The sequence below is a fragment of the Anopheles gambiae genome, chromosome 3 (assembly GCF_943734735.2).
Source record: "Anopheles gambiae chromosome 3, idAnoGambNW_F1_1, whole genome shotgun sequence".
In the NCBI taxonomy this organism is placed as follows: domain Eukaryota; kingdom Metazoa; phylum Arthropoda; class Insecta; order Diptera; family Culicidae; genus Anopheles; species Anopheles gambiae.
In genome coordinates this window covers 53,308,780-53,322,041 of record NC_064602.1, presented here as the reverse complement: position 1 = coordinate 53,322,041, position 13,262 = coordinate 53,308,780, and the positions used below count along the sequence as shown (strand labels likewise).

The 13,262-nt window shown below is 42.0% G+C and overlaps 1 protein-coding gene across 1 annotated transcript; it reads left to right on the top strand.

Moving 5' to 3' along the window:
• The first annotated feature begins 3,972 nt into the window (after positions 1 to 3,972).
• LOC133393068 (uncharacterized) lies at positions 3,973 to 5,456 on the top strand. The gene has a single exon (XM_061656351.1). It carries the CDS (start codon positions 4,007 to 4,009, stop codon positions 5,039 to 5,041), a length of 1,035 nt encoding a protein of 344 aa, XP_061512335.1. The 5' UTR covers positions 3,973 to 4,006; the 3' UTR covers positions 5,042 to 5,456.
• The last annotated feature ends 7,806 nt before the right edge of the window (positions 5,457 to 13,262 follow it).

Sequence of the window (13,262 nt, the reverse complement as noted above, 5' to 3'; positions counted from 1 at the left end):
TTCTAAACCCTCCTCTCGCCTTCCTTGGTATGATGCTACATTGCGGTCATTAAAGGCGGATAGAACACGCGCCCTCAAAAAACTCGGTTCAACTCCTTCTGAGTATAATCGTAGAGTTTTCAAATATGCCGCTTCTGCTTTTCGTATTTATAATCGGGCCAGTTATAGGTTGTATCTTGGAAGGCTTCAATGCATGTTATACCGTAATCCTAAACTTTTTTGGTCTTATGCCAAGAAGCGTCGTAATCCCTCTTCCCTTCCTACTTCCATGTCGCTCGGTTCGGTCACTACGGACAATGCTGCTGACACCTGTTCCCTATTCGCTGAGCATTTCGCCAATGGTCTGTCTAGACCGGAGAGTCAACCTTTGACGGAGTCTGAGGGCATATTGCCTGGTTTAAACTCCGTCGCATGGGCTGAGGGTATTGTCAATGTTAATACAGTCTCTGAAGCTCTTAAAAAACTTAAGCCATCCTTCTCCCCTGGACCGGATGGAATACCAGCCTCGGTTTTAAAAAAGTCACCTTTTCTATTCGTCCCTCTATTGGTAAAATTGTTTTACCTATCTTTGTCCTCGTCTTCATTCCCTTTATTGTAGAAGCGGGCATGGCTAGTTCCCATTCACAAAAAAGGTAACCCGTCTGTCATTTCCAATTACCGTGGCATCTCAATACAATGCGCAATAACCAAGGTATTTGAGCATATTATCCATACCTATGTGTTTAAACTCACCTCTTCTACTATTATCCCTCAGCAACATGGCTTTTTTCCTAACCGTTCTACAACAACTAACCTTATGTCCTTCACCTCTTTCGTATCATCCCAGTTAGAGTCAGTTAAACAAGTTGATACTATTTATACTGACTTCAAATCTGCATTTGATCGTATTCCTCATTCCTTACTTCTAAATAAAATTTCACAACTTGACGTCAATAATCTTTTTGTATCTTGTACCTATATGTTTTCGACTCCCTTTTCATGTAGTGCAGGCGTACCGCAAGGTAGTGTTCTAAGTCCTTTGCTGTTCATAATTTTTATTAATGATGTCCGTACCACCCTCCCTCCTGAGTGTTTCCTCTGCTACGCAGACGACCTCAAAATCTTTCTCCCAGTTTCGTCTCCTAGAGATTGCATTTCCCTACAAAATATTCTTGATCGTTTTTCGTCTTGGTGTTCTAGTAATTCCCTCACATTATGTCCTGATAAGTGTAACGTCATTTCGTTTAGTCGTTCGCAGTCTCCAATCACTTACTAGTACGTCCTAAATTCTGTACAAGTCAATCGTGTTTGTGTCGTAAAAGACCTCGGTGTCTTGCTTGACAGAGGCCTCACCTTCAGCCACCACATTGACTCAGTTGTCAATCAGGCGCGGAAAACATTGGGTCTCCTAAAGAAAATTGCGTGCGATTTCTCCGACCCAATGTGCCTGAAGACTCTGTTCTGCTCTCTGGTCAGATCGATTTTGGAGTACTGCTCAATAGTCTGGTCCCCTACAGCTCGAACCCATGTGGAACGTATCGAGCGGGTGCAGCGATCGTTCACCAGGTTTGCTATATGTAAAATCCTGGGTAGATTGTCCTCCCCCATACCTCCTTACGAGGACAGGTGTCGGCAGCTTGGCCTGGAACTATTGGAAAACCGCCGTTCCCATGCCCAGTCCACCTTTATTGCCGCATTACTCCTTGGTAATATTGATTCTCCTTCCCTTCTTTCTTCTATCCCTTTCTACGCCCCTAACCGTGTTATTCGAAACCGCCCTCCCCTAGTGATCCCTTCCCGCCGAACTGCAGTGGGCCGTAATGACCCCCTTCTTCGTGCAATTCGTCGATTTAACTGTGTATACTCTATGTTTGATTTCAACCTTCCCTTATCCTCTTTCCGATCCCGCATCAGAACCCTCCATAATCCCGTGCTGCCTTAATTTTTAACTTTTAAATTTTAGATTCTAATTTTTAAAAAAAAAAAAAATTCTCAAATTTTTGATAATTTGTGTTAATTTTTGTTAGGTTAGGAACATAGGTAATAAGTATTATTTAAGCATTTGTGTAACCAAAAGGTAGAAAAATAAATATGAATATGAATGAATATGAATGATTTCAGCCTCCAACTGTCAAACTCCATACAAAAAACTAACTAAAATCGTGAAGGCCCCCATGGGTGGAAAGTTTGCCTGAGGCTCCGGTAATGCTTGTCGGGCTTTTTTGCGGACAAACTAAACCGGGGCTGGTGGAAGAGTTCTTAGGCCCACTAGTGGAGGACTTTAATAGACTCCAAGAAACAGGCTTGCGGTTCGGCGACAAAGTGGTACGCTTATTACCAAGCGCATTTGTCGCCGATTCTCCAGCGCGGGCATTTGTTAAAGGTATGCAAAGCACTATTGTTATGAAAATTAAGAATATTTTTTTATTTTATGTTTTGTTTCTTTCCAGGTACAGTTTACTTTAATGCAGCGCATGGGTGCTTAAAGTGTACAGTATCGGACATTAAGATAGGACCCTTTTTTTCAATGCACCGTGCACTTGTTTTGCCACGTTACTTGTGTTTGTGTGTGTGTATGTGTGTATGTGTGTGTGTATGTGTGTATGAGTGTGTGTGTGTATGTGTGTGTGTCTGTGTGTGTGCATGTGTGTGTGTGTGTAGTAGTAGAAAAAGAGTGTGCTTTTTAATGTGTATTTGCAAGTGCGCGGGTTTGTGTCTGAAATACATAGCTTGCCATGATGTCATATTGCGTTGAAATTATTCTTATTAAGTGTGTTATCATGTGAAACATTGTGCGTTTACACTTGGATAAAAACTAAAGTTTGCATCGACAGCAGCGCTTGTTCCTCGGACGAAAACGCAGGTGTGCTGTTTCATGAATGTGAATGCGACACCGGTGCGAAATGGACACGCGGACAATAGCAATGAACTCGGCATTCCCTCACAGGTGTTTCTCCAGTGCACGCCATTGAAAGGCCTTCGTGCATCTCTGCGTTGCACGTTGTGTGCGAATGGTAAACTTTGTGCGTTCATTGAGCTGGCGCGCAGTTGTTCTTTTCAATGGGCGTTTTGTTTCATGAGCGCGGCAGTATTCTTTTCTCGATTTTGAAGGGAAGACGCTTACTCGCGTACTCGTTGATAGTTTTTATCCATGCGATGTTTTCGCTGCTCCATAACGATGTAATTCATCGCGTATAGAAGTAGAACGCAGGCAGAGCACGGGATCAGCCGTGTCCAAGTTTTTAACCAGCGCGTTCTTGACGGTCCAAGCAAGCAATGTTAGTAACAATGGGTCGAGGTAAACGTTGTACCGATCATCAGCGCCATATGTAAAAGCGAATGGCTGCTGCTGGCATTAAGCGCAAAAGGATCGAGTTCGTAATGGAACGATCGCGCACTTTTGTGGCAAACGCGCTTCGGACAACCGAAACGTGCTTAGACAACTGAAACGCGCTTGGACAACCGAAACGCGCAAGTCAACCGGACGTCCTCAGAAGACCACGGCGAAAGAAGACCGTAACATTGTTAATACATCGAAAACACACTGATCGCGAGGGCGGTGGTCCTGCTTATCACACCAAAAACCTAACCCAAAACACAAAAAAACTACTTACAAATCTATCCGAAACGACCTACTTGTGAAACAAACACACACATCAATACACATTCAAACATACATCCACACACACACACACACACACATGCACACACACATACACACACACACACACACACACACACACACACACAAACACACATACACACACATACACACACACACAAACACAAACACATTCAAACCACACATAAACTTGGCCCAACGGGTGCACGGTGCGTTAAAAAACCAATGCCCTATCTTTCTGTCCGATACTGTACCTGTGTAGGGGTACACCTCAACTCGGAGCACAAAATGATTTTTGAATCCGTGGACGCCGAACTGCGTACGGACGTCGGCTTTAAACAACGAGTAGACAAAGACCACCACAAACCATGGCGATCACCATTCGAAAAGCTCTAAAATTTTAATATGATCGACGGTGTTCCCTACGAAGGTCTCCATCAGTTTGATCGCGGGGTGACCCTAAAGCTTGTTCTAGGGTTATACGAGGGAATTTTTGAAAATTTTGAAAAGTGGTCACCCCGACAAAAGGAAGCCGTGAATACTTTTTTGATAAAGACACGGCTTCCTTCGGAAGTGAATCGCCCTATGCGATCCTTCCGCTATCGCCATTTTTGGAAGGCCACCGAATTTCGGTCCTTCCTTCTTCATATTAGTATTGCGGTCTTGAAGGATTTTATGTCTTTTGATGCATTCAATCACTTCTTGTGCTACTTTTGCAGTGTGACGATTTTTAATTCAACGGCACACAAGCATCTTTGGCCTCTTGCGGAAAAGTTCTTATACAACTTTGTAAAGAACTTTCCGCAGTATTATGGTCGAGCCCATATGACCAGCAACGTCCACAATATCCTGCACGTGTCAGGAGACGTTAACATGTTTGAAGCGGTTCCTGAATATTCCGCATATCGGTATGAGAATTATCTTCAAATTGTACGCCGATATGTGAGATCGGGCACGCATGTAGTAACACAGGTAGCCGGCCGTATGCAAGAAATTGCATCAGTGCAAGTGGCTACCAATCGTGTTACTCAAACATACCCCCGGTTGAAGGGCAATGGTGCCGGTATACACGTAACCGCCGATTTTGTCCTACTGCCAAACTTTAAGGATCAATGGTTTTTAACCACCGAAAATGGCATTATAAAATTTTTAGAAGCGAAGAGGATTTCTTCGCTGTTGTACACCGTAATTGGAATCCAGTATGAAACCTGGACGGAACAGTTAAGTGCGTCGGTAGACGGTGACCAGTTATCGTCTACCGACCTACACATCTATAAGATAGATGAAAATGGTCCGTCCAGGTCGGTGGAAATACCACATTATGCGATCAAGTGCAAATTTGTTGCACTTCGCCTACCCTCTACTTCCTTTAAACATCCTGATCCGCAACTATCTTCCAGTCTAATCTCCTTAACTCCCCTTCTCCATACTTTTCAATAAACTAACTATATCAACTAACATATTTCATGTAACCCGTCACTAACTGTCCCCTTTTCTGATTAACATTTTTATTAATTTATTATTGCTTATATTTTAAGTTCTATTCCTTTTCTAAGTTATATGATCGCATACGATGTGTTTCCATCACTATAATGGATCTTTGTTGCCCGATTTAACGTGGGCCGACCACTTTGACCGCTTTGTGCATTATAAAGCTCACAATGGTCATTTGTTAAGGTTTTTTTTTAATAACATGGTTAGGCTAGATTAGTATATTAACACGGTTAGGTTAAGTAGTATATTAGATAGTATTAGAATAGCAGATTTTTTATGGGGAGACAATGACCATTGTTGGTACATAGCTTTATGTTTGCCATGCGGGGCCCCATGCACTGTAATGCCCGCGTTTCTGCAAGTCTTGTACTAGTGAGCCGTTGAGATCTCTAATTAATTTGTTTAATTTGTTTATTACTCGTTCAATGGATAACAATGGATCCGTGTGAATGTTCTTAAGTCTAATGTTCGATTAAAATAAGTAGTAAGATCATCTTAGTAGTTCGCTTCTAAGGCAGTTTTTAAAGGATTGCACTGAGGTTCCAAAATCAAACAAATGACGAACTTCGTTAAACACCTTAATCATGGAGTTGAGGGGTCTCTAGATCCATATCCAGTTCGACTACGGTTCAGGGCAAGTAACGGACGAGAGCGAAGCTGAACAGCAGGCGCGTAAAAGTTTAACTGCTGGAGTAGGGAAGGACAGTCGATGTTACTTTGCAGTAAACCAGCCACAAATAGTTGTTGTGCGGTACGGCGTCGGATGTGGAGCGGTTGCAGTCCAAGGAGCAGAAGTCGCGTTTCATAAGGTGGTAACTGACTGCCAGGTGGCCAAGGTAACAAGCGTGTTGCGTATCGGGATAAGCGACGCTGTATCGATTCCATTCTCTCAGAAAGTCTATGGGTTGAGGGCTTCCAGACGACACAGGCGTATTCGAGTACCGGGCGGATAATACCACAGTATAACGCTTTGATGCAGACTGGGTCTTTGAAATCTCTTGTTATCCGAAACAACATGCCAAGCAATTGATTACCTCGGGTAATCACCTCCTCTGTTTGCTGGTCAAATGACAGCTTTGAATCAAGTATGACTCCGAGATCCTTCATAGCATTAGTGCGTTCTATTGGTAAACCGTTAACTGTGTAGCTGGTGTTCTTAATTTCTCGTGCTCGTGTGAATGAAATGACTCGGCATTTTTCAATGCAGAGGCTCAGGCGGTTTCGATTGCACCATTGGTGAAAATCGAGAAGGTATTGTTGTAGCTCGGAGTGGTCTGTGTCATTTTTTATCGTCATGTAGATTTTAATGTCATCTGCATACATTAAATGATTCGCTGCTGGTACTACATACGATAGGTCGTTGATGAACAGTACAAACAGTAGTGGACCCAGGTTGCTACCTTGTGGCACACCAGATGATGCAATGAACGACCTTGAATGGCACCGTGAGAAAGATACAGCATACGATCGATTGACAAGGTACGATTCTAACCAGCATATTAAATTTCGCCCAAGTCCCAACTTATTAATCTTGGCTAAAAGGATGTTGTGATCGATGCTATCAAAAGCAGCCTTTAAATCCATATAAACTGCATCTGTTTGCATCCTGCTATCCATGTTACGGAGACATTGTGATGTAAAGTCAACAAGGTTAGTAATCGTCGACCGCTTTGGAACGAAACCGTGTTGTTGAGGGCTATTATAGTGATATGAAGCCGTGAGTAAACTTGTTTGGATCACTTTCTCAAAAACTTTGGCTCCAGCACTGAGTGATGTTATGCCTCTATAGTTGGCTGCATCTTCCTTGTCACCTTTTTTAAATATGGGGACAATCCATGAACTCTTCCAAATAGAGGGGAATTCTCCTTGTTGCAGTGAAAAATTAAAAATTTTGGTGAAGATCGGCGCAATGGACTCACAGCATCGGCTGAGAATGATGGCAGGAATACCATCTGGGCCAGGACTAGCTTTGGGCTTGACTGCTTTGAGCACATTTAGAACAGATTCTTGCGATATATTAGTTAAATTAAGGTCGATGACATCATTAGGAGTATTAATTAAAGCGTTGGTGATAATATTGTCGTCAGTAGTTGAGATTGTGTATGCCTCCTCGAATCTACACGCAAATATATCACAAATATCTGAAGCAGTTGAACCAGCTCGGTCATTGTGGTAAATCGATTTAGGTGTCACATTTGTACTATTGTGTTTCTTACGAAAACTCCAGAGAGCTTTGGGCCTTTTGATGAAATTCTTCTCCAACCGAGACAAGTAGCCACCGTAGCGTATTTTATTGTAACTACGGTACAAGCGAGTTGTTTCATTTAATATGCTTTTGTTACCGGGTGATCGGTACTTCGTATATTTTTTTAATGCAGCTTCCTTAGCTCTTTTAAGTTTTTTTAGGTGGCGGTCAGACCAAGCAGGGCCGCTCTTTGGTGTGATAATTGGTACACACGAATCAAACGAGGATAAAAGAAAGCGTATAAATATCGATAAAGCTTCATCAACAGAATTAAACTGGCTAATTCTGAACTGGCTATTAAAATTAGTTATGAGCTCATCAAGCCGAGTAAAATTGGTTTTATAAAAATTCATCCTAGGTCTACTTGCTTGAGTCAGTGTAGGATTAGGCATTGTGCTTGGAATTCGAACCGTTAAATCGATGGCTGGATGGTACAGGTCAGGAGAGACTAGTGGTGTTGGGCAGGGGTGCAAATCGATGCAGTAAGTTGCGGCAATAAAATTTGCGAATACTAAGTCGAGCTGCCGGGTAAGCGAGTTTTTGATACAGCTTATTTGATAAAGATCGCTAGCGTTAATTTCATCCAAAAACCGGGATCTGACCGATGATGATGAATTTGCCACATAGTGCGCGAACGATGATGAGTGACCAAATTTTTGTTGTGATAGTGACCACGATACTGCCGAAAAATTAAAATCTCCAAACAAAAATATTAGATCATTAGTTTTTGCATGGTTTACTATTGCACTTACACTTTCAATCATAGATGTAAGAGTATCTGTGTCGTTGGCTCGATTAGGAGGAATGTAAACAGTCCCGATGAATATCGTGCAAGATGATAGGCGAACGGTAACCCACACTTGCTCAAGTGAGTTACATGGTAGAGTGAGTTCACGGGTGTTCAATAAAGATGAGCATGCGATCAGTGCGCCACCACCACGAGTATGCATACTATTAGACAAGCTACGATCACATCTATACACCGAATAGCCCGGGTCAAACAGTAGCGATGATGGAATTGAATTGTCAAGCCAGGTTTCGATGAGTATTATTAACTGATATTTAGCGTCCAATGTGTTCAATCCGAATTCTGTGAGTTTGGTACGTAGTCCTCTAACATTTTGGTAGTGAAAATGTATATCACATGGTTTCAAAGCAGTGTCAGTCGGTTTGGCATGTGAAATGTTTTTAATATCGCGAACTGAAAACAATTTCAAGTGAGTTGCTGTGTTAGTGCGTGCGTGGTCATTACATGAAGTGTTAGTGTGCGAATAGCGACTGGCTGATGCTTCTTGTGTGCGTAAGCTTCATGAGCTGTGTTCGTGATGAACGTCATTGTTTTGAGCCGTACGATCAGCTGGGATAGGTGAATGCTCCATATCGTGCACTATTGGTTGTACATTACTAGGTGATGAACTATTTGGCTTTTCATTGATGGTTTGCTCTGCCGGTTTCGGAATATTATCGATAGGCACTGCATTGATGCTTTGAAGTGGGGTTTCATGTGCATTCATCGGTGTGAGACAAGCCAAAGGATGGGATGAGGCTGGACGGTTATCACGTAGTATAAATTCACGTACACGTAGATTAGAAGGCCAAACCGAGGACGATAACGCAGTTTCACGAAGGTGAGCCGAGATGCGAACCTTAAACGACATCGGTCTAGCCAAAGTGGTGTCGAAATTTTTGCCCATCAAGCTAAATGCAATGACGTCGGTTGTGGCCAGCCGTCGTTTCACAGATTCCACGACTTGTTCACAGGATGTGCCAGGAGCAATGTTAGCTAAATGAAGCCACATTTTGGGTACAAAGCGGTTTTGAACGGTTGGAAGGTTTGGAGAATCGTTATCCGTGCCATAAATAGCAATTGGCTGGCGAGAAGTGATGTTATTTGTGATGTTAACATTGTTGTGCTCAGCAAGTGACGGTACGGCTATGTTATTGTTGATATTGTTATTATTGATGTTTGTTGTTCTTTTGGCGACAAGCGAGATAGCAGGTGAAGTGTTTGTAGCACTAACCAACTCGGTGAATAATCTCTTCGCTGGTAAAACTCTGCGCAATTTGGCATGAGGGTGACTGCTCAGTGGTGTTCTCTTCTGCGATTCATTAAGCTGCGATAGACCAGTACGAATTTCTTTTGCTAGAGGTTCAAGTGCAGATTTGAGACTATTGGCGACGGCATCCATTGTTGTTTGTATGCTCGACTGGGCCAAAGCTTGTTTGATGTATTTAGTGCGAGGATTAATAATCACATTGTTGCACGCTAGGCAGCACCAGTGGAGTTGTTGGTATTCGTTGGTTAGCTTCAGTGCATTCTCAGGAATGCGCGAACAGCGGATGTGGAACGGTGAGTTGCAAATATAACAGCTAATCAGGTCTTCGGTGATCTCGGTTGCGCAAGAGTTGCAAGTATGCTCCATTTTGAAAAGGAATTCACAGGTCGATGCCTTGACCGGTTAATAGACGCACTACGCGGGTGATGCGACCGACGAGCAATTGAAGAAGAACTAGCACAATTGCTAAAAGTATGTATAATACGTTGTGGGCAAGCTCACTACACAACTTTTTTACTTAGAGAAAACTGATTGTTTGTTAAAATAACCGAAATACGGAAAATAAATCACGGAGCTATACGTAAACACGTCTGACTATGCCGATTTGACAGCTGATCGAGCTACTGTGTCCTCGTGATCATGGAAGCAGGGGTTTTATGGTAGGATATGGGTGATGGTTGTTTTAATTCTTTAATTGTTTAATTTTTTTGTCTCTTTGGATTCTACCCATTTTGACTAACAAACTAATACACTAACATGCTCTGCAAAGGGATGGGATCCGAAGCCCCTTTGAGGGATAATAGAGGCTCTCCCATTCAACTCCTATTCCGACACGTCCTTGTCGTGCAGAGTGTTAACATGTGCCAGCCAAGCTACGATACACGGACTAGTTTGCAACTACTCGGGCGGAAGGTGGCACATGGCAAATCGGAAAGGGGATTGTAAAGGAAAGTAATTGGGATGTTTCAATGCCTGGCGGGATAAAATAAATTAACACAGGGATACATTAACATTATACAAGGTGCAAGAGACATTTTATTTATAGGAAAGCGAATTATTATTAAACAGTTTAAATATGCTCGTGGGGTTAATTTTTATGTTCCAGGAAACTTTTTTGACATGAAGTATAACGACAGTAGAGGAAGGATGGATCGATAACTAGTACTGTAAGTTAATGTTTATAATTAAAGTCAAAGGTACACGGTTTATAATTAAGTGCGTAGAACAAATTGATGTGACGAACAAATTGAAGTTTAAAATATTACTTAATTCTTAACATTTAAGAAATCGCACGGCAAATGTTTGTGTTTAATTTAGATTATTTTTTATTCTACTTTTTTAGGTAATCAGGCATCAACTTTACCGCGAAGACTGACTTTACTCTGGCGGGGAAAATTTATAGTTCCTTCTCTCATGCCCGGTGGACACCCGGATGCTTTTACCGTGGATCTACCAGGTGAGTTAATCTTGTATTTCAATTGACTGATATTGACCCGGTTCGTCACCTTTCTTCCAGTAGACTATTTGCATCAAATCGAACGGTGGTCCGTTCTCTGAATGCCGGTCACTTTGTGAATATGGTACACAACGGCATCGAGTACGGTGATATGCAGCTGATATGCGAAGCGTGCCACCTGTTGCTGATCGATTTTAAATTTGCCATGCCAAAAGAGGATAATCTCCATGTGCAGCAGGAGGATCACGACGAATGACCTTGCCTGCTTGTGCTTAATCTTTAAGCAGATGCATGAACATAAACCGCTTAAACATACACTACTTCAGGCAAGTACACTTTAGGGACCTCTATTCCAAACACGCTCTAATGCTAGTATGTTCATTATATTTTCAGCCTACAGATATAGATTGTCGGGCCACTTTAAGCCACACGTCTAAGCCATTAGACCAAAGTAATCAACTGACAAACTGCGTTGTTAGATTGGAAGCAATTCAGGATACTTATGCAGAAGCTAATACGAAAGCAAGTAGTGTTCTGTTTGGTTATAGTTGTACATACTAACACTGCTAATAAGGGTAGTAAGAATGAATGTCATTATGCGTAACTTAAAGAAACTGTTTTATTCTATATGGAGGTATGATGCATCCTAACTAAGCATAGTAAATAACAAATGAATTCGTTTTTTAGGGTTCATCACTTCAAACACTTGCTATAGCCATTAATACTTAAGGAGGGTTAACATATTTTAACGAAAGTAGCTATGAATTCTAGTTTTGAAGTTAATTTGATAGTAAGTAATCATTCCTACCCATATTTTATTTTAATCGTGAAACATAACGACGCAACTAAATTGATTATGTACTGGTCATGGTGGTTACAAAATTATTATAAATCAAAAATTAAAAAAAAAGTAAAAATTGGGTTGAAAGTAACTGCAAAATAGCATAAATAATAGTTGTTATATATATACGGTTGAATAGCAACTTTTATTGGAATTAGTTCATATTCGGAAGTTTAGTTCATGTCTACAAAAAGTTTTTTAAACGCCTAATCTATACATTTAAACAGTAATCAAAAACTAAAACTAATGCTTATATATTTACAAAACCTTACAAACTATTCTTTACATTCTTTTTTTTGCGTGTGTATTCGCCCCGGCTTCACTTTTTATAGCGCCTGTATTTTTGGCCCCTGTTTTAGCGTTGCTGAAATAGAGACAAAAAATGTTGAAATTTATCACAAATAATTATTAGTTTTATACTTACAGATTATTAGCAAAGCTCGACTATGCCTTCCTCCAGACAAGTTTAGCGTTTAAAATCGAAAAAATCGGAAGCTTCGACGTACACACTACGTGGGCATAACACGCGGTTTGTATACAATAAAAAGTAAACAAAACAGTTGCGTTTGATTTTTTTCATTTTGACAGCGGGTGTGGTGATGGCTTGAGCGATTTGGAACAATCATTCTCCGGACGGGATTTGATCCGATCCGTGACGTCACTGAGTGCCGGTTCATTTTATGCTTGTTCTCTGAGTTCTGGTTATACCAAGCAGCAGAGAATAAGCAAAGAATAAGCATAAGCGGTTTCCATACAAACTCTCTCTGAGATTGTTGAAAGGGCTGTGTGTCAGTACCCCTTCCTCCCGGTCATCAGTTACCATTGACAGGGGCCTCAATTCGTCTTTCCGCCTTTCATGAACACCTTCCTTTCTTTGACCGATGGATCATAACATTCCGGAAGAAAACACATTTGGCAAAAGTGTTGCACACACAGGCACGCTCACACCCACGCGCAGATGGCTCAGCATATCTATGTAATCTACAGCATACGAAAGCAAAAAAAGCTTAGTATAACAAAGTTTTGCTTAATGCTTTACACGTCCAGTTCAATGGCAAGCCCCAGGGACTGCCAGTGGACTTTCCAGTATGCCGGTTTTACAATCAACTTGCGTTCTAGATGCCGGCGAAAAAAAAAGTTGATTAAAATCAGCGTCGGGATGAACGTGTTAATGCGAATTAGGGTTCTGCGCGTGAGTTAGCGTTTCCTTGGTCATTTTTACATTGCGCCACAACAGCTCGCGAGCATTGACCACACGCGAGAAAGAGATGGCGCTATGGAGGGAAAAAGCACGGACGACGGCTGACAGCGATTGGCCGTCTGACGCACCAACACATCCAAACCTTCGGCAGCGCGCTCAGGCGAGGGGTATGAGGCGGAGCCAGGGACGGGCAGCTCGACGAGCTGCTCGACAAATTTGCCGTTGGAGAGAAAAGGAAGGCATGATAAAATTCTCAGAACGCCGTAACGCCTTCCGTCGCTTTGCACAGCGCCCGCTGCGCAAATTCGAGCAGTTTCCAGCGCAGAAAATGTACCAAAATCTGCGCTGGCCAGCGCAGATTTTGGCC

Excerpts from the sequence above, each read along its gene's own strand:
- LOC133393068 (XM_061656351.1), top strand. The coding sequence starts at position 4,007 with ATGATCGACGGTGTTCCCTACGAAGGTCTCCATCAGTTTGATCGCGGG.